Genomic DNA, 22,360 nt, shown 5'->3' with positions numbered 1-22,360 from the left:
GACTGATTTGGTTGTGCCACTTGACTGGAGAGGTTTTGTGACTCTCTTTTCAGGACCATTACATCATCATCGTCTAAATACCACACACACACACACACACACACACAGCTCAGCAGGGTACACGCACATACACACATTCTTCCTCTCAGACGCAGCGGGTGAGCGAGGGGAGGACAGATTGAGATGTGTGTGCTGTTTGAAAGGAGCGTAACGTTGTGGGCTTTTTAATTTAGGAGGGGGGTGAGAAAGAGGAGGAGTAAGAGGGAGGTCTGTCAGATGCAGGATTCCATCACTCTTAGCAACCGTTGTTGAGTTACCACGGAAACCTGCGATGTTCTCTGCTTCTCCTTTGTCCTCCTCCATCGCTCCTTTCTCTCTCTCTCTCTCTCTCTCACTCTCACTCCATCCCGCCTTTATTGCTGGTCGACTTCCTCCTTGCGTTGCTACGGCGATGCTCTGGGACAGCTGAGCTGGATCATTTTGCAGCCGCAGTGCCGGAGTGCAGAGCTCAGCTGTGAGCCGTGAAGGAAGTCGTCAGCCTCGTTTTCTTGTCGGAATTCGATCGATGAAAAGATGTCGTCAGTCTGTTGCTGCTCTTCAACTTTTTAAAAACACAACACTTTGTCTTGTGGCCTCAGACATTTAACCCCTCTGCAACGGATCGGATCATTTTGGGGAAAGTCCAGGCTGTCGGTGTCATCGAAGGAAGTTGGATGAAGTTCCATCGAACCCAAAGTCGCCTCTCGGCCGTGATCAGCGTCGATGTTTTCACAACTCCGTCAGTCTGAAAGACGTCCGGACGCTTCAGACCAAAGTCATTGTGAGCACCGATACTGACAACAACAAAAACCTCCACCTCCTTCTCCTCCTTCACCACGCCGAGATGAACGAGGAGACGGAGGAGTCGCAGCTGCCCAAGGAGCTGCTGGAGGCTGAGGAGCAGGAGGAGGAAGTGCAGCAACAGGAGGAAAAGCAGGGAGAGCAAATGCCCCAACAGGACCAAGAACAGGAGGAGGTAGAGTCTGAGGGGGTGCGGCAGAAAGAGGAGGAGCAAAATGAGGAAGAGGTGCAGCAGGAGCCGGAGGAGGTGCACGCTGAGCAGCAACTGCACACAGTGGAGGGGCAGCAGGAGGAGCAGATGCAACAGGAGCAGGACGAGGTGCAGCAGAGTGAGGTGATAGAGCAGGAGGAGGTGCAGCAGACTGAACAGGAGCAGATGGAGGAGGAGCAGCAGATTGAGGTGCTGCAGCAGACAGAGGAGGAGGAGGAGCAGCAGCAGCAGCAGGAGGAGGTGCAGACTGAGGAGCAGCAGACGGAAGAGCAGCAGCAGACGGAGCAGGAGCAGCAGCGGATTGAAGGGGTGAAAATTGAGGAGGTGCAGGACTTTGACTACGCTCTGGAGCAGAACCACAACAACCAGGTCCTGATCCGACTGAGAGGGATGTGAGTAAGCACAGATGATACCCTCAGACGGCTGGTGACGTAATGTTAATGATGATGTGACAGCGCGATTGATAAGTGGTGATCATGTTGTGAGGAGTCGGGGCATCAGTGTGGCCGCCTGGTTGCCGTGGTGATGTTGGCACGGACCGAGGATGGAGGGAAATGACAGAAAATTAGTTGAAAACTGTGGGTGTGCAACATCACTGAACATGAGAGAGAGAGAGAGTGAGAGAGAAATAGAAAGAGAAAGAGAGAGAGAGTGTGTGAGAGAGAGAGAGAGAGAGATGAGGTCACAGCTTCTCGTTCTCCAGTCTGTCTGTCTGTCAGATATTTTCTCAGTAGTGGACGCTAATAACCAGCATCGCAGCGGGGACAGCGTCCCCACATCGGCCTGAATCCGGGGCCACGGCGGCAGATGTAAAGCAGCTTGGCTTTTTGTTCTCCGTGGGTTGCCATGGTAACGGCAGAGCGTTGCGATGCAGCAAAACTCTCTGCAAAGATGGACAGATTAGGAGAGAGAGAGAGAGAGAGAGACAAACTGAGCATTAGTGTTTTCCTTAAATGTCCTGTTGATGTTTCAGGTGTCTGTTTACAAACCAACTTCATTCTCAGACCCTCGTACATCATCACCATGCACACTCACTGAGAACATGCATGTCTTTAAATGGAGCCTAATATCTTCATGCAGCAACAGCCTTGCAGCTGATCATGAAACTGAAGGAGTAGTTTACCAGAATTGACTTTAAATATAAGTGGATTTACAGGTGTTTGGGACATGTGAAAAAATGTGTTCATTTTACCTTTATTTAACCAGAGAAGTCAATTGAGAAGCAGTTCTCATTTACAGTGATGACCTTCCCAAAAAGGCAGCAACAGAAGGCAAGTCAATTCAAAACAAATAAAACAGATAAATGTCAAACAATCTCACACAAAAATTACAACATCATAATATGTACAATATATGGTCGAGCAAATTCAGAAGACATGTAGCAGTGATGGGAGACTATAGATCATTTGTAATGAGTTATTGAAGGAGGGTGATGGAATGAGGACTTCTTTGCTTCTTTTGCAACTTCAGTTGATCGGAGCAGCAGACTGGGATGAAAGACGGCCGAATATACATAACAATATACAAAGCCTTTAGTGAGGTCTGGTAAATGTAAATGTCCTCGAGTGATGTCACTTGAATCGGCATCTGTTGGGTCCGAAGTCTACAAGACTGAAAGGTGTGATCTTACCAGCTGCTCATCTCTGCTGCAGGCCGGAGGCTCCAGGCTTGAGAGCACTGACCCCGACTATGACCCAGCACCTTTGGGAGGAAGTGGAACACTCCCTGTGATCCGGGCAATATCACCCACTATCAGTGTGGGACCTCACGAATGCTGTTGTGTGTTTTCGGGGCACGCACACACACACTCACACACACACACACACACATACACACACACACACACACACACACACGCACACACACGTACACACACACACACACACACACACACACACACACACACACACACACACACACACACACACACACACACACACACTAAAGTATGCCCCTTGGCTATTCTCTTTATGTTCAACAGACCCTACTTGCTGAACAGCATCTTGTATTAGTAACTAACTGGCAACAGAGCGAAAGATTTGCCAGCAGAAGTTGGTGTGTTGTCAGTTGAAGAAGTTGAGGCCAAGAGAAGTGTTTAATTTGGCCAAATCCTGTAATAAACATTGGCGAGTGAACGTGTTATCTGTCAGCAGTGATTCAACGAGATAGAAAATATAAATGCAGAATTCAACACAGAAGCTCATCTACTAAACTGACATAGCATGTAAACATGGCCCATACACCAAAAAACAAACAAACAAGAAACCATCAAACATCCCAAATAATAATGAATGCAAAATGTTTACATGTCACACCTAAAAGTGCCGGCTCCTTTGCAAATGTCCCGTCTCTACAGCCACATCCTGTCCGAGCACCGGGCTGACGTTATATGTCGGCTGGTTGACAAACCCGTTCCGTTATTGGGCGACAATGCAGTAGTCTTTACTTTTAGCTTGAGCCTATCAGTCGATGATCGCAGTGAAGCTAAGTGCCACGTTTCTTTCCGGTTTTAAACAGCCAGACTCCTGTTTGGATTGACAGATTGTGATTGACAGCCGAAGCCTCTTGTGGCAAACGACCAGCAACCGGTTGAACGGAAACGACACAAAGGGTCAACAAATGTGTGATTTTTGTTGACTTGTTTTTGGCAGCTAGTCATTGGTACTGGCTGCTTAAATATAAATATGCCGGATTGTAGAGACCGTATGATTATTTTGATGCACTGGGACGTTTATCGCACTTTGCGATTGACCGATGTCGACATGTTGCCTCTTGCAGCGCTGCTGGATGTTACACAATGTGTGATATCTGTGACAACACACTGCCTTGTACTCTCAGTACAGACGCCATGAGAATACTTACTTTGTTAGTTTGGAGAGCATGAAAGTTTTCCATTCATCCGAATATGCCTAACAGCTCAGTGAATGCGTCTTCAATGGAATAAAGAAGCGTGTCTTCAGTGCAAAGTGTGACACGTTTCCAGATTTAGATCGGGAACATCTGACACACAGACACAAAGGAAGACGCCAACTCTCAGCATGTTGACGCTTGACAGTATCCTACGGAAAGAAAGAGCACCTTCTCTGTGTTAAAACTTGCTCCATCTGCAGGCAAAGAGTCTCTTAAAGCTGCGGCGACAACTTCTCTGAGTGCTCAATTCCAATAAGATTGCAATTAGATTGTGAAGCCGCCGAATTTCAACGGAAACAACCAAACAGCTCGAAGATGTATTAGAATGACAAACAGGTAGATCGACTCAACTCAATCTCCTCATTACAGAGTCAGCTGCTTCATATTGTATGTGTGTGTGTGTGTGTGTGTGTGTGTGTGTGTGTGTGTGTGTGTGTTTGGTGCAAGTAGTCCTTGAACCACTAAGTGCCCTCTTGGGTCTTTATTCATTTACCCCGGTTGATCGTATTAATTCTCCTTATGATAGATATGAACCCTGGATGCAGATCAACACACAATAGAGGTCTCTGCTGTTTGGAGGGAAAACAATTAATACAGATTGGCTTTTCTTCTTCTTCTTCGTCCTCCCATGTTTCCATGGTAACAGCAGAGCATCTCGTTTCAGCTGAGGACAAAAACACAAAATATGTATCTTATTTATCTTTATTTCGGGTTTTACACAGTTTTTCTTCTCTTTTTCAGAACCTACTGCTTCGCATTAAATCTTTTTAATCGTTTAAATAAAACCTTTTACATTTTCTTCGGTGAGAGGGATGAAATAATGAGATGGAAGAGGGGAAAATAACAGTAAAAGTGAGAAAATGTGCGCCGCAGAGTTCATCAGACTGTTTTGTGAAGCGGAAAATCATCATACAGTTGATACAGATCAGCGACTACAATAAAAAAAGAAAAGAATAAAACCCAGAATAGCTAGTTTTTATATCCAGTCACCTGAAATTGCGTGCATGAAAACAAATGAGACTCGATCACAGAGAGCCGCAGACACTGGGATAAACCAGTCCAGTCTAGAAACAGTGATAACCCGTCTGATGCATTCGGTAACTACTTTCAATTCTAGTTTCTGCTCTCATGCATTTACAGTAACATTTAACTTTCGGACTCTAAAACAATAGAACACAAATGCTTTTCATGTATTTATATTTATTCATGTGTGTGTGTTTTGCAGTTGGTTTATTAACAGACTGCTGCATTTTAATGGATGCTCTGCTTTCTCTTCAGGCCAGGGCGCTTGGTCTTGATGTAGGCGGTGTAGACTTAGCCACTAAAAAAGCGTGAAACGCACCCTGAGGTGGTGCATCGCAAACAGTCATGCGGAGAAATAAAGCATCTAAGAATATAATATTATGTACATGCTCAGTAGGCTACTAATAACGCTCAAGGACGCGGGGAAAGAAAATGTGTGAGGTGACAGTAAAAAAAAACCCAAAAAACACACACACACACACACACACACACACACACACACACACACACCATCACAAGGAGGAAAGTAGAGAAAGGAAGAAAAAAACACGAGAGGAAGAAAAATGCAAATTCTCTCTCACTGAAGGCGGCAGCCTGGAAAAGTCATGACGGAGCGGTGAGTCATTCCTCCAGAAACTATCTCCGTCCTCACCTGTCACTGCTGGTGCAGCAGCATGCTTTTGTTGTTTTTTTTCGACCAAAAAAACACAATGCAGCCTGGCGCTGCTCAGCCCGCCGTACCCTGATTTGTAATTCAGTGTTGAAGTGCCCACGCAGACCAGTGTGAAATAACAAGACAAAAATCCCGCTGTCACATTTCCGAGATGAGACAGGTCAGAGCTGAGATACAGCCTTCAGGATTCGGATTGGCTCATTTCAGACCAAATGGATCAACTTGTGGTTTACCATTTACTCACCAGCTTTTTTCATTGGTCCAATGCATGGAATGGAATTAGCAGTGAGCCACGACCACGATGGATGTACGACCTCTGGTGTTTTGTTTCTCTTTGTTTGGGGTCTCCCAGCCCCCTGCTCTGGTGTAAAAATAAGCATAACGGTTGCAACCAACTTTTGACTTTAATATTCTTTCCTATTGATCTTATTTCAACTCAATGTGTAGAAAAGTATTAAAGTGGCAACCGTGCACATTTAAAAGGTATACAATTCAGGGCTTTAACCTGACTAGTCAGATGGTTTGCTACACAGAACCGTCTGAGAAGGCGTCACCAAAAAACCCACCAATACCATCTTTTAAATGAAACACTCGAATATATCTTTTGCATGAAGAAAAAGCCTTCAGTGTCGTTCTTTGCTTTTCTTTGAATGAAGAAATAGTGCCCAGTGGTGATGTAACTGATGTGCTTGAAGCGTCTAAGCTAACTTACTCTGTTGTTTTGAGTCGTCTCACACCTTAGCCATCCCCGTGGCTGCCAGGAGCTCCTCACAGGACGCTAATCGGTCTTGGCTCCGGACCACAAGCCCGACGAGAGGGAGTTTTGTGTGATCTTGTGACATCGAGATAATCCAGGTGTCGTGCAATGAAACATCAACACAGCAGCAAACAACTATGTGCTATGTCAATACTTGTGATATGGCATCCTGAGCAAAGTTTGAAGTTACTCTCCCTCTATGTGTGTGTGTGTTATAATCCGAGTTATAATAACCCCAGGTCAGCACTGTTGTTGTTGTTGTTTGCACTGTCTGTGCTGGTCGCACCGTTTGCTGCTAGCCTGAATGTGTTTGTGGAAGGTATTTTGGGCCAGTGTGTGTCATGTGACCTGCGCTACGGACTGTTGCCACTAGTCAACAATGTTCTCGAGGGTTTGACTCCGACCACCGGATCGCTGTCAGTTTACGTTTTAATCAGTTTACATGTATGATGAGGACACACATGTGTTCTTTTGCGTGACTCTTCTGTTTTGTTTTTTTCTTTACAGGCAGAAATATAAATGTGCCTCGCAGAGGTAAGATAACCCCCCCCCCCCCCCCCTCACACACACACACACACACACACACGAAGGAGAGGCTGTCTATGAGTTGTTTCCAGTTCCGCTAAAGAGACATTGGTTTTCTTTAAATAACAGTTTGAGGCCCAGAGAGGTCAAATGATTCAATATTTCACAAAACAGCACAGAAAAAGAGTCCAGAAACTGAAAACAGTGTGTATCAGAACTTTGTTTCTTCTTCTTTTCCTCTCACATGAATAACCTCAGGACCCCTCATATTTATCCAAATGGCAACCTTGTCCCCAAAGTTAAAATGCCCAACTTTACAGCAGAAATAAACAAGTTGACAACCTGGTAAACAAAACGGTTTTGGGTGTCTATATCTGAGTTATGATTTTAATTTTAAATTATATACATTCGCTAGCTGTCTCCTCAGCTCCCCCTCTTTGCTTATCTTTAGAGTGCGGCTGTGTCGTCACTGCCAAGAAGGATGGTGTACTTCCTTCCTCCACCGTTGGAAGCACGTCACTCTGTAAATGAACTGCTTTGTTTTTGTTTTGCCAGGATCGCATACACAACTGGCGAGAGTCTGCTCCTTTGCGTACAAAAGCTGACTCCCTGAGTTTATAGTGATCAATAATCAAACGTCTTGACGTCTGACTTGAGCCCTTGAGAGTCGCAGATACTGCTGATGATAAGGATAATAATGTACTGTTCCCAAAAGAAGTGAAGCTATTGGGTGGTTTTCTTTCTCTTTTTTTCAGGAAAATTAAATGTCATGCAGACATTCAAGCAAATGAATGTCTGCAGTCTTGAACTTTTATTTCTCCCTCGCTCCGTCTCCCTGCTTGACTCCAGCTGTAACCATGGCAACTAAAACGGATTTCATCCAGTTTACAGGAAGGTGTTTTCGTAACCACGACGACGGCACGATGCCTGCCTGAGTCTTTATATCTCCCCGTAGTCGGCTTCCTCCATTGTAAACATTTGAACCATCCATCCTGGACAGCAAAAACACATTCACAGCCCAGCGTAAAATATCCATTCGTCATTCTGTCTATTCATCCATTAATATACCAGGACTGTGTGGTAGGTAATGGATGAATATACAAGCCCTCTTTGGATTACAGAATGTGCCCTCACACCCCCTCAGCATCTGCAAGCAATACCATTTTGAGATATTATTAAAAAAGGAACTTATTACATGGCTGTGGAAAAATAAACTCAGAATCCTTTATAAATACAAAAGTTTGGGTCTCAATCTGTAAACGAACCTCTGTCCCGACTGACAAAGACGCAGCGAGTGTAACGTGGCGGTCGACTGTCTGGCAACATGTTTAATTCCGGGAGGAGACTCCCATTGCTGACTGTGGGAGTCAGCTGATTGACAGGAGGCTGGGTGTCATGTGTCCATCTGGAGGAAACAGATTTTCGTGTTCTGGTTCTGTGGTGTGAATGGCACAGCAGCTGTGTGGGTGCAGTGTATGAAGATCGGTACTTCCTCCTGCGAGTTAGCAGGTGTATGAAGTCTGCAATGGAGGGATCTTTCATTACGGCGGACGGTACAGTCTATCGACGCGCAGGTGAATAACGTTAAAGAAGAGCAGAAGGGCAAAGTGAAGCAGCGTCTTACATTTGTTATAACTTGCAGCTGCACGGGAAGTTTACATGGTTTGAACTTGAACTCTTTGTCATTGACCTTTTAAAGTGTGTCCACTCAGATTTCTGCTATAAAAGGTCAAACATGGAGTAAGCTTTGAGTTTTCCAGAAATATGATATTACTATATATATATATATATATATATATATATATATATATATATATATATATATATTTATAGCCTCCTAACCCTAACGCCATAAAAAAATAATATTGATATTACTATATATCTAGTAATATCAATATTTCTTTTTTTACCAGTGTACCAGAGCTCTCAGCACTTAAAACAGCCGCTCAGACAGAGTCTCCAAATGCGGCTACCTTTTATTGAAGTGGGCAGGTAATAATAGTTTTGGGTGGGCGAGTTCAGGGCTGTGAATTCCTGACTGAAATCTGGCAACAGTGAGCTCAGACAGCTCAGCGTGACATGGCTAAGATGAGATGAAGATAACAGCAGGAAATAATTTATTTCCTGCTGGTCCCTTTTGGGCAAAGGTATCTCCAGCTTGATGAGACTGAAAACAGCACAGATTGAATAGCTCTCATTTAAGTAATGACTGGCTGTGCTATTTTGCTGCAGATAACGCAGCCAAACTAAACTAAAAGAACCTTTAAAAAATTGTTCTTTGAGGAACTTTAAAAAATGGGCCCAAATGGCTCAATAAAGAACCATTTTTAGAAATGGTTCTTTATTCCAAGGAATGATTGGTTCTTTGAGTAACCACTTTCTGGAAATAAATAAATAAATGTATATATCGGCTGCCAGCTAACTACCCTCACCCCTAGATCTTGGCAAGTTCGTTTTTTTTTGCAAACATATACCATCTCCCACGATCGAATAACTCCAATAATGTGAATTAGGAACCCTTTAATATCCCAAAGAACCATATCACAAACATGTAGAACCATCCAATAGATGGAATTGTTCTTTAGTCGGTGATGGTTCTTCTTGGAACCGCACAGCCTCTTAAAGAACTATTTAAGAGCCATTATTTTCCTGTGAGTACAATGAACTAAACTAACCGAGCTTGCTAGTTTTCTTTAAATGGCTCAAAGCAAGTCGGCCGGTGTGGATGACGAGCCGGGGGACGTTCCCGGTAACATGGCCGGCTACCGTAGCTGGCCATGTTACCGGGAGAGCGAAAAGTCATGACGTCATATCTGTTCCGTTAGTTTCTGTAACTTACTCCATGATTGAAGGCAAACTGGTGAGCACAGAAAACTACAGCGTGTTGGTCACACTTGGTTTTGTCCTTATCCATAAAAACTCACCAACACTCTCGCTCCTGAAGTCCTTTTCTTTCGATTTTCTAGTCGAAATGACTGCTGTCTAAACTTTCCGACGTGTTCTCTCCTCTCTGTCTCGGTCTTGCTGATATTACAGACATGGCCCCTGGTCTCGCCTCCTCTGTCGAGCCGTGACGTTTAGCCCATACTTGTCAAGGGATTATGGGGATTGGTCGTTGCTAAAGGCTGCTAAAACTTTGACAATATTTGTTTTTTTAAACCGTCGTCCTTATCCAAGCACATGAAACAAGCCGCAGCATACTGATGAAAATGTCTCTATTCCAAGGCAGTGTTTAGTGTTATTATTATAAATATAATCATTATTTTGAATGAGCTTCTCTTACCTCTGGAACAAACTGTATATATGACAAGTTTGAATAAAGCTTATTGGAGGGAACAAATTCCTCTCCAGTTGGACCAAATGACACAAACAAATCTCCAAATAACTCAAATTACTTCCTGTTTGGTAATCTTCCTCTGATGTATAGTCCAATAACTGAGCACATGAGTGCACTGTGTGCGACCTGTGTGTGTGTGTGTGTGTGTGTGTGTGTGTGTTTGTCTCGTCAGGTTAAAGGGGGTTCTGGAGCAGATGGACCGGGGAGTCGTGGACCTGCAGGAACTCCGCAGGAACCTGGAGCTCGCTGCTGCCATGTTGGACAACGTTTACACTGATGAGACCAAGTAGGACCGATCGACTGACCAACAGATGAATGGATGTGTGGCCAAAATATATCCTCGCCACTGGTTGTCCCAGCTGTGACGGACTCTTTCTGTCCTGCAGGCGTCTGTTGGACACCGAGGACGAGCTCAGCGACTTGCAGGCGGAGTCGGTGCCCAGCGAAGTACGGGATTGGCTGGCATGCACCTTCACCAGGAAGATGGGTGTGGCCAAGCGTCGCCCTGAGGAGAAGCCGAGATTCCGGAGCATCGTCCATGCTGTGCAAGCTGGGATATTTGTAGAAAGGTAAAACATTTTTTAAATTTAAAGTATTTGAAAATCAACATTTACATCCAAGTTATGTGGCTTAAATAAAATGCAACTATTGGGACTTTGTGAGTCCTGCAAACTTTGCACCCACCATCTCCGTTGTAGAGAATTAGGGAAACAATACAAACACATTTGCTTTTAGTCTGGGTCTGTTTTTCCTACTTCAGAAAATGGTGTGCATCCAACTTTGAGTTTGTGTTTGTCCGTTTGTGCACAAAGCCGGCTCCTTAGAGAAATGTGAGAAAACTATGAGTTTGATGAGAAAGAACTTGACTGACCTCAACCCTGAACCAACACCATTAGGCTGAACTGGATCACAGAATGTGAGCCAGCACCCAACATCCGTGTTGAACCTCAGGTTCTGAAAACTGAAACCTAAGTGGTTAGAGCAGCCGATTGATGGCTGTGGTTTTGGAATCACATGCTCAACAGTCACATAGGGCCGTTTAATGCATTGTAATAATAACAGGAAGCCCAGTCAGATGATTGTCTCGAACAAACAAAAAATAGTTATTTTTGTCTTGCACCTGAAGACGAACGAGAAAAACAATCATCAACTTCCTCAAAATAAACATCAGAACGCATCCGGCCCGACTTCGCCGCAGATGTGATTACAGGGTCGAACATGAAGTGTAACGATGTTAGCGTGCCAGCGAGCTGGAGATGCAGATCGTGTAGAGAAACCATGAGGTCCAATGTCATTAGAGGGCAAATGATTTGCAGTGATAGAATGCTATCAGTTCATCTGCGGCAGCTTAATGACGCATGAAATCAAAAAAATATGTACCGCACCGAGGCAGCGCTCACTGTGTGTGTTTAGAACACGGTTACCATGACGACGAACAATTCATCCTTGTCACAAACTGGAGGAGGGCGACTAGAGGTCTGCGTGAGGAGTGTTTATGTGCAAGCAACTGTCTGTATATAAGTGTGAGATTTTTATCGGTGTGTGTGTGTGTGTGTGTGACTTTAGGATGTACAGACGGACGTCCAACATGGCTGGTCTGACCTACCCTCCCACAGCTTTGACAGCTCTGAAGGTAAAAACAGTGTTATTACTGAGAAATCATTTTATTATTCATTTTAAAAATATACATCAGTCAGTTCCTACTCGGAAAGACAGTTTTGTTTTCTCCAGAAACTTGAAAGGAAAGGAGGAGGCAGACAAGAGAAATAGAAACAAGAATGGAAGACGACTGTCAAAGTTGAGGAAAATGTTGAGGAAGTATAAAAGGAAATTAGGGAGTAGGGAATGAATGGTGGTATTGAAAAGGAAGAGGTAAAGAAAGAAAAGTAAAGAGGAGGTATAGAAAGTGGTCAAATAAAAGAGGATTAAGGAGGTATGGAAGGGAGGTGAAGAGGTACATGACATTTTGGAAGGAGAGAAGGAAACAAAAGAGGAAATAAAGGAGGTAGAGAATGGAAGTTGCATTTGTCACCTACTCAACATATTTTCTTTTTACATTCAGCGCCATTATTTGTTGTCTCTCCAGTAAAATACATGCGCCACAAGAAAATACATAATGAAACAATACAGCAAAGATAAACTGCTATGTGCAAATATGAAATATGGTGCATATGTAGAGGGATGCAGGGGAATGGCAAGGGTAACTGACATAACATGAGAGCTATAGTCTTTCAGGAGGCTTGGCAGTGTCGTCGTTCAGGATTCAGATGGCCTGAGGGAAGTAGCTCCTCTTTAATCTCTCCGCTCTGGCTCTTTGACTGCGGTAACGCTTCCCAGACCACAACAGTTAAAAAAGTCCATTGTTCGGATGGCTCAAATCCAGAAGGCTTCTGGCATCATTTCAGGAAGAAGGCGAGGAAGAGAAGGGAAGGAGGAAGTAGGGAAGGAATAAATGAGATAGAGACAAAGTAGGAAAGGAACATAAGGTAAAGAGGACAGTGGGAATTATCAAAGGAATAAAGAAAAAAGAGAAAGAGAGGCAACAAGGATCTAAAAGGAAGGAAGAGGCAGAAAAGGGAAATTAAATGGAGAAGTGAATAATGACTGAGAAAATTAAATGAGTTAGGACAAGAGTAAGCAGAGAAAGAATATTATGAGGCCGAAAGGAGGAGGTAGGGAAGAAAAGGAGGTATAGAAGAACAGGGAAAAAATATGAAAAGGGGGCGAAGAGGAAAGGAGAAGGAAAAGAAGAGGTATAGGGACGTACAGTAGGAAGTAGGAAGGAAGGAAAAAAGCAGATAAAGATGTAAGGAGCTGGTGGGGAGAGAATGTAATAGCGAAGGAAGAGGAGGTGGAAAAGGTGAGTATGGATAAAGCAGAAGAGGAGGAGATAAAGGAGGACAGTGAAATACAAAAAGGAGGAGGTAGAAGTGGAAAGGAAGAGGAATTGAATTGAAGGAGAGGTAGAAGGCAGATAAGGGAAGGTTGGAGGAGCAGGAATGGAAGGAAAAGGGGTTGAGAGAAAAATGAAGAGATGGATTAGAGAAGGAGGAGCATTTGAAGGAAGAAAGGAAGAGGTGGAGGCGGAAAAGATTTTCAGTGGTGTGTTTGTAATGACATATGTCTCCATCTCAGGGCCTCCTGGCCAAACTCAGAAAAATATTAGATTAAACAATAAATACAGCAACCAATTATCATTGATGCTTCTCAAATGATGTAAAACGCAAACAGAAAGAATGGAAAACAACAATGTATAAATCATAAACAACATAAAATATAATTATGACCTAATGAATAATGATTATCATTAATTGAATTGGTTGCTCCATTCTTCCAATGTCAGCCAACATTATAAACACACTGCCCTCTTCTGGCAGAAAGCCTACATTACATTGAATTACACTGAGATGACCAGACGGCCTGCTGCATCTCTGCATTGTACCAGCATAACATCAGATGTTGTTAAATGTCTCCCTGGATCTTACTTGTTGTTTTACAGGAAGTGGATCACTGGTCGTTTGATGTCTTTTCCTTCCACGAGGGCACCGGAGACCATGCACTCAAGTTCCTGGTCTACGACCTGCTGAACCGCTATGACCTCATCAACAGGTTCAGGGTACACACAGCTTTATAAAGCTAACACCTGTGTGCTTGGACTCGTGTCAGTGTGGCTAGAGCTTAGGTGTGCTGGGTGGCAAGATCTCTTAATGGACAAAAACCAGAACCATCAGTGAATTGATACAATGTGAAGCTATTATAATAATAATCCATTTAATTTATATAGCTCTTTTTTTAAAGGTACTCAAAGACACTTCACATTCATACACACAGCTACGGGGAGCAATTCGGGGTTAAGTGTCTTGTTCAAGGACACATCAATTAGGGCGGGGATTGAACCACCAACCCCCTGATTGAAAGAGGGACCTGCTAACCACTGACCACTGACCCATAGTCGCTTAGCTTAGCAAAAAGACTGGACAGCTAGCCTGGCTTTGTCTAAAATCTGTCTCAAGTTTTCTTTTAACTTAAACCTGCCTTGCAACATCTCTAAAGTGCACTAATTAATTTGTACAATAACCAAAGTGTTAAAGCTAAGTTATGGTGGTGCGGTTATGTGCCCGACTGTTTCCAGGAAGTTACATCACCCAGCTGATATAGTCCTGCTAGCCCCCCTAGGACTTGTAGCTGTAGCTTGAAGCTTATTTGGCTCATGGTACAATTGCATGGCATTCATAAAAAGAAACAAAATATTGGAGATTGTAGATGTTATCTCATAATTATTATAATTTCCTTTCATGCAAACTTAGCTTGGCACCTCAGTATTACGAGAAAAAGATCCCAAAGATAAGATGTTGTAATGGAGACAGTTTACTGTAATAATACGATGAAGGGAGCACAGAACGTTGAACACCAAACAATATCATGGTCCACCTGCCTCAACGTCAGCCGAGCTTCTAGAAGCCTTTGTTCCTGGAGTACTCGTAGTACCTGTACTCTCTGTACTACCTCTGGTCCTGTGTTCAGATCCCGGTGCAGGCTCTGGTGCAGTTTGTTGAAGCTCTGGAGAACGGCTACAGCAAACACAAGAACCCCTACCACAACCTGATCCACGCTGCCGACGTCACTCAGACCGCCCACTTCCTGATGCTGCACACTGGACTGATGGTAACACACACACACACACACACACTTTATCACTGAACTATTTCATTCAGCTAACTGTGTGTGCGTGCACTTGTGTGTGTGTGTTGGCAGCACTGGCTCAGCGAGCTGGAGATTCTTGCGATGGTTTTTGCTGCAGCAATTCACGACTTCGAACACACAGGAACCACCAACAACTTCCACATCCACACCAGGTAATGTGGACTGTAATATCAAATGATTTACTCTTTATAGACCATTGTTAACAGACACGATATAAAAAGCAAATGAATTAGATATAAAAAAGTAAATATCAATCAAATGACATCAAATTAAATATTTTTAAACAAGGTATAGTAAACATAATAAATAAACATTAACATGAAAAAGTATTGGGGCAACCGAAAATAGTTATTTAAATCATAACGATGTACATTCACTTTTGTGGTTTGTCACAAGGGTTACAAAATTAATTTAAATAAAAAATATTAAAGTTTGAGAAAAACTTGTCTTTGACAAATGTACCAACTACAATTAAGATGCGTCATTCAACACAGAGGTTTATTATCACATTTGAATTTGGGGATGATGCCTTGAGTCTTAGAATGTGCAGTCTTGTTATGAATTATTACAATTATAGATTATCTATGAAGGATCTGATGAGACAGTGAGCTTTTTTGTCACAGACTTGGCCTAATGAAACAAGTTTGTTTTCTATGGATGAGTGTTTTTACTTAAAAATAAGACCCGCCTCTTTTAAGAAATAAGTCTTTAGGTGCAACTGGAAAGACGCTCAAATACCAACTGATAACAAAGAGATGTGACAAAGAGCCTCCAGCTGTGCTTGTGACTTGGTTACTAAGTGTTGATGTTTTGAACTTCAGCATTTCAACACACTTATGTTTAGCAGATTTAATATTAACCATGTCTACACAGCTAACGTACAGTACAGCTAAAGCGGATGAGAGTGTAGTTTTGCAGGTCTTTATTCATTTTGAACTGATTAACAATAATGTATTGCACATGCATAACATTTGAATAGTGCAAAGTCTTTGGTGATTGGACTCCATCCTGTAGTAGGATAATAGAGGCATAGTGATGCTGAGGTGTGATAAGGCACCAGAGGTGGTGGTGGTGGTGAGGGGAGCTGCTGCCATCCGATGATGAATGAGGAGCGTGACTGTGATGCTGACCGGAGGTGACTGGAGGTGGAGGAGGGTCGCAACCATTTTGAGCTTCAATGACAACTGACAGCAGCAGAGAGGAGAACCTATTTTAAAGTTTGACAGCAACGATGTGATTGGCTGAAGGAAACTGTGCAGAATCTGGTTGGTTAATTTAAAGGGAACGCCCACAACCAGTAATCACAGAGAGAGAGAGAGAGAGAGAGAGACTGAGAGATTATGAATGAAAAAGGAGTGTAAAGAGGCACTCAATCAAATTATTATTATTGAAAGATTTGAACAAAAGTGGACAACTGAGCATCACAGTTATCACTGGAGAAAAATATTGAATTTTCAATAAGCTTTGACTGATAAATGTCTCCAAACAAAACAAAAATGTGAGACTTGATCTATAAACTATGGGAGAATAAGAAAGATCGTAAACATGTAGTTGTTGAGGTCTGCGTATTTGAAAGCATCTGATTGGATGTCGTGTCTGTCTGTCAGGTCGGAGGTTGCCATTCTCTACAACGACAGGTCGGTGCTGGAGAACCATCATGTCAGCGCCGCCTACCGGCTGATGGCCGAGGAGGACATGAACATCCTGGTCAACCTGAACAAGGATGACTGGAGGCATGCACACACACACACACACACACACACACACACACACACACACACACACACACACACACACACACACACACACACACACACACACACACACACACACACACGAGGGTTAATACTTGTCACGGCTACTGGTCACTGATTAGGTGTATTGATCGTTGGCAGGGAGCTGAGGGCTCTGGTGATAGAGATGGTGATGTCCACAGACATGTCCTGTCACTTCCAGCAGATCAAGACCATGAGGAACACCCTGACACAGACCGACAGGTCAGTGCTACAGCCATGACCTTTGACCTCTAAGCTTCAGCCAACATACACGTGTTTTTTATTTTAGCTACGACATTATTCTGCTGGTTATAATCTACTGGTTAGCAAGGAATTCATGAAAAACATTTTTATGATTAAATAAAGAATGTATTACATTACATCTATCTATCTATCTATCTATCTATCTATCTATCTATCTATCTATCTATCTATCTATCTATCTATCTATCTATCTATCTATCTATCTATCTATCTATCTATCTAGTCTGATTCTCATTTTAATGATGTCTCTCAGATATGTTTCATATATATATATATATATATATATATATATACATATATTATCATATTACATTTTCATCACACAAAAAAGTACATCTTCATACAAATAAATATGTTTTTCTTTTATTATTACAACCATATTACCTTTTTCTTTTTTCATTTTATCACAAGACATATAAGGAAACAAAGTAATTGTGTAGTAACAAGATATAAATAATACAATTAAAAAATATAATTAATAATAGACAATAATAATAGAAAACAAGTCTGGATAGCCTTAAAAATGGTTTAGTTATAACGTGAAAAAAATCAGTTGCACTTTTTAATTTTCTTTGTATAGTCCCACCATCCTCCCATCATGCCTGGACTAGACTATGAAATCATCATTTCATCACACTAATTCCTCTTCGGGAAGATTTTTTTTTTTCTATTGAAAATGCAAATATTATATGCTTAAGAAGACTTGAAATAATGCATCGTGGCAGACCGAGTGTGGCGGGTCCATCTGATGGAGATCACCAGTGGGAGTGTTTGTTGAAACTGACAACATAAGGTCCTGCAGGCTGCTGAACCAGATTGGTCTGGGGGTCCTCGTGGGGCTCTCACAGGAAGAGTACCAAGTCTCACCAGAGTCCAGCTTCCCTTCTCTGTTTGTCAGCCCTGCTGGAGTGAAGCTGGGGGGGTGGGCTTTGGAGGGGGGGCAGCTCACGCTTGAATGAGATTTTGGGGAAGACGCTGTCATCAGCTTGTCAACCTGTTAGTTCTGCCTGTGCTGCTGCAGCAGCTGGGGAACGGTACCAGTTAAAACTAACTTTGACTCCTTTTCCATGCACCAACAGATTCACTCAAACATTTCTTGATACGGTTTTTAATTACAATATGCTGACTTTCTCCTGACAAACTCACGAGAAGTGTTGCTTTTACAGTTTATTATTGAGTGCTCTATTAAAAATGACTTTTAAGTGAAACGTTTTTTGCTCCGTCTCTCCAGTCTCGACAAAGTGAAGGTTTTGTCTCTGATGCTTCACGCTGCAGACATCAGTCATCCAGCCAAAGCCTGGCCGCTGCACGACCGCTGGACTCACAGTCTGATGGAGGAGTTCTTTAGACAGGTACACACACACACACACACACACACACACACACACACACACACACACACACACACACACACACACACACACACACACACACACACAGCTTCAGTTATTATTATATTAACAATACAAAACATGAAGAGCTTATAAAATATGCTGTTTTCCAAAGGTTTATACAAGTACAGCTGAAACTATTGGTTTATTAACTGATTTTTATTGATTAAATGAAAATGATTTAGCAACTTTTTTAAATTATTGTTTCATTTTTTTGAAGAAAAATAAATCGCCAAACATTGGTTCCAGCTTTTAAAATGGGAAGATTTATTTCCTTCTCTCTACAACAAAAATGGGACTATCTTGACTATGTGGTAATGATATCCTCATGTTTTCTCTCCGTCAAACTAATAATCCTCTGCGGTATGTAGAAATATCTCCAACCGGACTGTACGGGTAATTTGTTGCATATTCAGGCCGCTTTTTGCCCTTCTTCCTGTTTGAATTGACACTCTTTGCTTTGCTGTATTCATCCTATCCATCAAAGTGGATGTAAATACCACACAGTTGCTTTGAGTTTGCGGCGTTCACGTTGCCTTGGTGACTGTGTCTCTTCCAGGGAGACAAAGAGGTGGAACTCGGCCTTCCTTTCTCTCCTCTCTGTGACCGCAAAGCCACCATGATCGCCCAATCACAGATAGGTAAGAGCAACCGTCAACCAATAATACAAAAGGGCCACAGCAGGTGAGGAGTACCGTGAACTAGTAACATATACTACGACTGTACTGTTGACTCATGACAGGAGGCTCTTAGTGTATATGTACTTTAGTTCAACAATGACACCTGCTGGTGGTTTGAAGAACTGATATCATGCTCTGCTTTCTCCCAGAGATTGGTTTGATTATCAAATTATAGAAAGAAGAAGAACTGATGTCTATCAATGATAATGTATTTCTACTCCTCCATCCTTTGACCTTTTCTCTTCTCTCCATCATGTCTCTCTCTCTCTCTCTGGTTGCAGGTTTCATAGACTTCATCGTGGAGCCGACTTTCAGCGTTCTGATCGACACCACAGAGAAAGTGATTGAACCTCTGATAGAAGAGGACAGGAAGGCCAGAGAGACAGGAAACAGGAGGTCCAGGTACTACTACTACTACTACTACTACTACTACTACTGTTACTGCACAAGATAAAAGTAATCAAAGTTCCACTTCAAGGCAAAAAACGTTCCCCACAAGTGTAATAGATGTAAGGACCCTCTGCTCATTGAATCATCAGTCCAAAATATTAGCAACAATGTTAGAAAAACATATATATATATATAGACCCAAAATAAAAAAAGGTCCTAGTATCAATGTGGCAGAAAATAAATCTATTAAATATCTCTGTGTGGAACTGATTAAGATATGTGTCAGCTGACACAAGGCTGCAAATACACTCATAATGGGGCCTCGGGTTCCCAAATAATTTTCGTCAGTTTACATGGACTTCATAGAAGCTGTGACTATTTCACGTTTGTGGGGCTTCATTGGTTCTGAACCCTCCATATGCCCTGTGGTCCATAACTCTGCTTTTATCCAGTCTGACAGGAAGTGGTTCGGTTACTGTGGAGTCGGTGCAGAGACACAGTAGCGGTCGCTATGGGAACAGCAATGATGGACAGATGGACTTTTCCCTGACAGCCATCGACCTGCCGGCTCTGAAGGTCCACTTATCCGGCGTCATCGGCAGTAACAAGGACAGATGGAAAGAACTGTCTGTGCACGGTACACACACACACACACACACACACACACACACACACACTTAAAAGGTACAGGAAATTAAAAAATCTGTCATTTGTAGCTCTGTATGTACGTCATATACTATCTTTTTGCCGTCCTTGAAAATGCCATAACGTGTTTTTGTTTCTCACAATCACAAGTCACCTGCAATAAATACCTGCAAAACCTATGAGAAACCTATAGCCTCGGCTGCAATTTGAGTGTATTGCTAATTAGCTCATGTTAGCATGCTAAACTAAGATGGGCACCATGTTGGTGTTATACCTGCCAAACGTCACTATGATAGCATAGTCATTGTGAGCATAACCTCACAGAGAGTATAGCATGCCTTCAGACACGTTCTCGTTAGTTATTTGACGTTATCTTAAACTTCAAATGCTCTGCACAGAACATCACATTTTCCCTCCTGTAGATATCGGAAGAAAAGTGACTGTTTATCTCGTTTCCTGCAACTTGAATGTTTCTGTGTTGTGAACAGAGCTAGCCAATAAGGAGCAAGAGGAACAAGAGAAAGTGGAGTCTAACGTCAACTCAGACGTCCAATCCCATGCCTCGCCCAGTCACAGTGTCCCTGATGGACACACCTCTGACCAATCACAGAACCCAGAGGGTTCCCCTCCTGAGGAACCTCAAGGCGACATGTCGCCCGTCCACCTGTCCTGGAACGGTACGTACAGAACATCGTTCTCAAACATTTCCCCCCCAAAAAACTGTAACTCTCAATGGACTGACTTGTTGCTATGCTAACCATTGCAGGGGCGGGGCCCAAGGAGCAAAAGGAGGAAGACCAAGATGAAGTGCCTGAAAACGCCTGATGGCGCTCCACGGCGAACTCACCGCTGTATCTGACTGTGGCAGATCACCATGGCAACAGGTGGAACGGTGCAGTGACAACGAGGGTTCGGACTCCTCTGTTTAAACACAGCAGCTGGTTCGGTGGCCCCTCAGTGGCCCCCAAAGGGCCACTCGACCATATGTTTACAACTGACAATGAAAACATCTCATTCAAAGAGACAACATTCATCAGATAACAGCTTCTTAGCAGTGTCATGGTCCATTCACTGTGGTAAAAGTGTTTCATGATTTTAATAGAGGCTCAGAGGAGCACTGTCTGTGAAATAAGTGGAAATATCAACATTTTTAATTTTAAATAAAGATTGACGGGTGAAAACCACAGAGCGTACAGTTGCAGTTCACAGCTTAGGCAGGCTAAACTTCTATTATCTGGAGGAATGAGACATGGAGCTGTTGAGAAGCGGTTGTGGAGGTTTAGTGAATGAAGCAGGCCTGTTGTGATACACTTTTTATTAGGAGTGTGAAGAGGGATTTCTGCTCTGTTGTCTGTTCTGGGTTCAAATAATCAAACATGTTGTGCTTCTGGTCACACCCCAATATATGATGTCATAGCCACGATAGCCACGTGGCTTTTGGTCCAGACTGAAATATCAACTATCAAATGGATCGCCAAGAAAGAAGATGTATTGTAATGACTTTGTTGATCATTTTATTTTTCCTCTCGCGCCACAAGGTTGTTTTTTGTGGTTTTTTGAGTAAAATGTCTTAACAACTATGAACTGTCTCGTTCCAACAAATACCTGCACAACTAATGACATTCCCATCAGCTTCAGCTGTACTTTGTAGTTACTTGTAGTTTGCAAATGTTAGCATACTAACTTGACTATCTAAAATGGTGAACACTGTACACATTATACCTGGTAAACATCATGGATGTATAAAGAGAACTGGATACAGTGTTTGAACAGTTTGACATTCAAGTCTAAAATAACTCGGCTGTTAGTCTGTTACAACTTTTAGGACCTAATGAGTTAGATAAGGGCTATTGAAGTGTTCGTACTGGGAAGTTGATTCACCGGAAAACAAAAACAAAAAACACCCTCTGAGTTACTGTTGTCTCTTTCCCAATGTAAGTCTATGTGAAAAAAAGTATTTCTGGGCCCCATGGCATCACATGACGCTTCAAAGCCCTGTCCCGTTAGCTTATCTGTTGTGAACATGTTAGCATTCAGCCCAAAGCATTGCAGTGCCAAAGTAGCCTCACAGAGCCACTAGCATGGCTCTAGGCTCTTAGTCTTGTTACTTGATTGGGTGGTGATTGTTTCCCCCCAAGAATGCAAGTAGAGGATACGGTAAAACTGGCACTTTATCGCTGAACAATCCTAAATGTGCGTTGCGAGAAAGCCAATAGAACATTTTTAGCACACGCA

At 42.8% G+C, this 22,360-nt stretch overlaps 1 protein-coding gene across 1 annotated transcript; it reads left to right on the top strand.

Annotated features, from left to right (window-relative positions):
• The first annotated feature begins 135 nt into the window (after positions 1-135).
• On the top strand, positions 136-21,705 carry pde1a (phosphodiesterase 1A, calmodulin-dependent). Its single transcript, XM_034561307.1, has 16 exons — positions 136-1,443; positions 6,922-6,948; positions 10,449-10,562; positions 10,663-10,845; positions 11,843-11,909; positions 13,776-13,892; positions 14,801-14,941; positions 15,032-15,132; positions 16,588-16,713; positions 16,876-16,977; positions 18,251-18,371; positions 18,970-19,051; positions 19,372-19,492; positions 19,933-20,117; positions 20,614-20,802; positions 20,892-21,705. Exons 1-16 carry the CDS (start codon positions 884-886, stop codon positions 20,948-20,950), a joined length of 2,295 nt encoding a protein of 764 aa, XP_034417198.1. The 5' UTR covers positions 136-883; the 3' UTR covers positions 20,951-21,705.
• Positions 21,706-22,360: the final 655 nt, after the last annotated feature.

Source organism: Cyclopterus lumpus, chromosome 21, assembly GCF_009769545.1.
Source record: "Cyclopterus lumpus isolate fCycLum1 chromosome 21, fCycLum1.pri, whole genome shotgun sequence".
NCBI lineage: Eukaryota > Metazoa > Chordata > Actinopteri > Perciformes > Cyclopteridae > Cyclopterus > Cyclopterus lumpus.
The sequence above is the reverse complement of the archived record's forward strand: the minus strand, read 5'-3'. Positions and strand labels throughout refer to the sequence as shown.

Bases quoted from the DNA above. Each gene is read 5' to 3' on its own strand.
- pde1a (XM_034561307.1), top strand. From the start codon at position 884: ATGAACGAGGAGACGGAGGAGTCGCAGCTGCCCAAGGAGCTGCTGGAG. The intron at 16,714-16,875 runs GCATGCACACAC...GATCGTTGGCAG, and splicing joins CTGAACAAGGATGACTGGAG to GGAGCTGAGGGCTCTGGTGA. The intron at 20,118-20,613 runs GTACACACACAC...TGTTGTGAACAG, and splicing joins GAAAGAACTGTCTGTGCACG to AGCTAGCCAATAAGGAGCAA.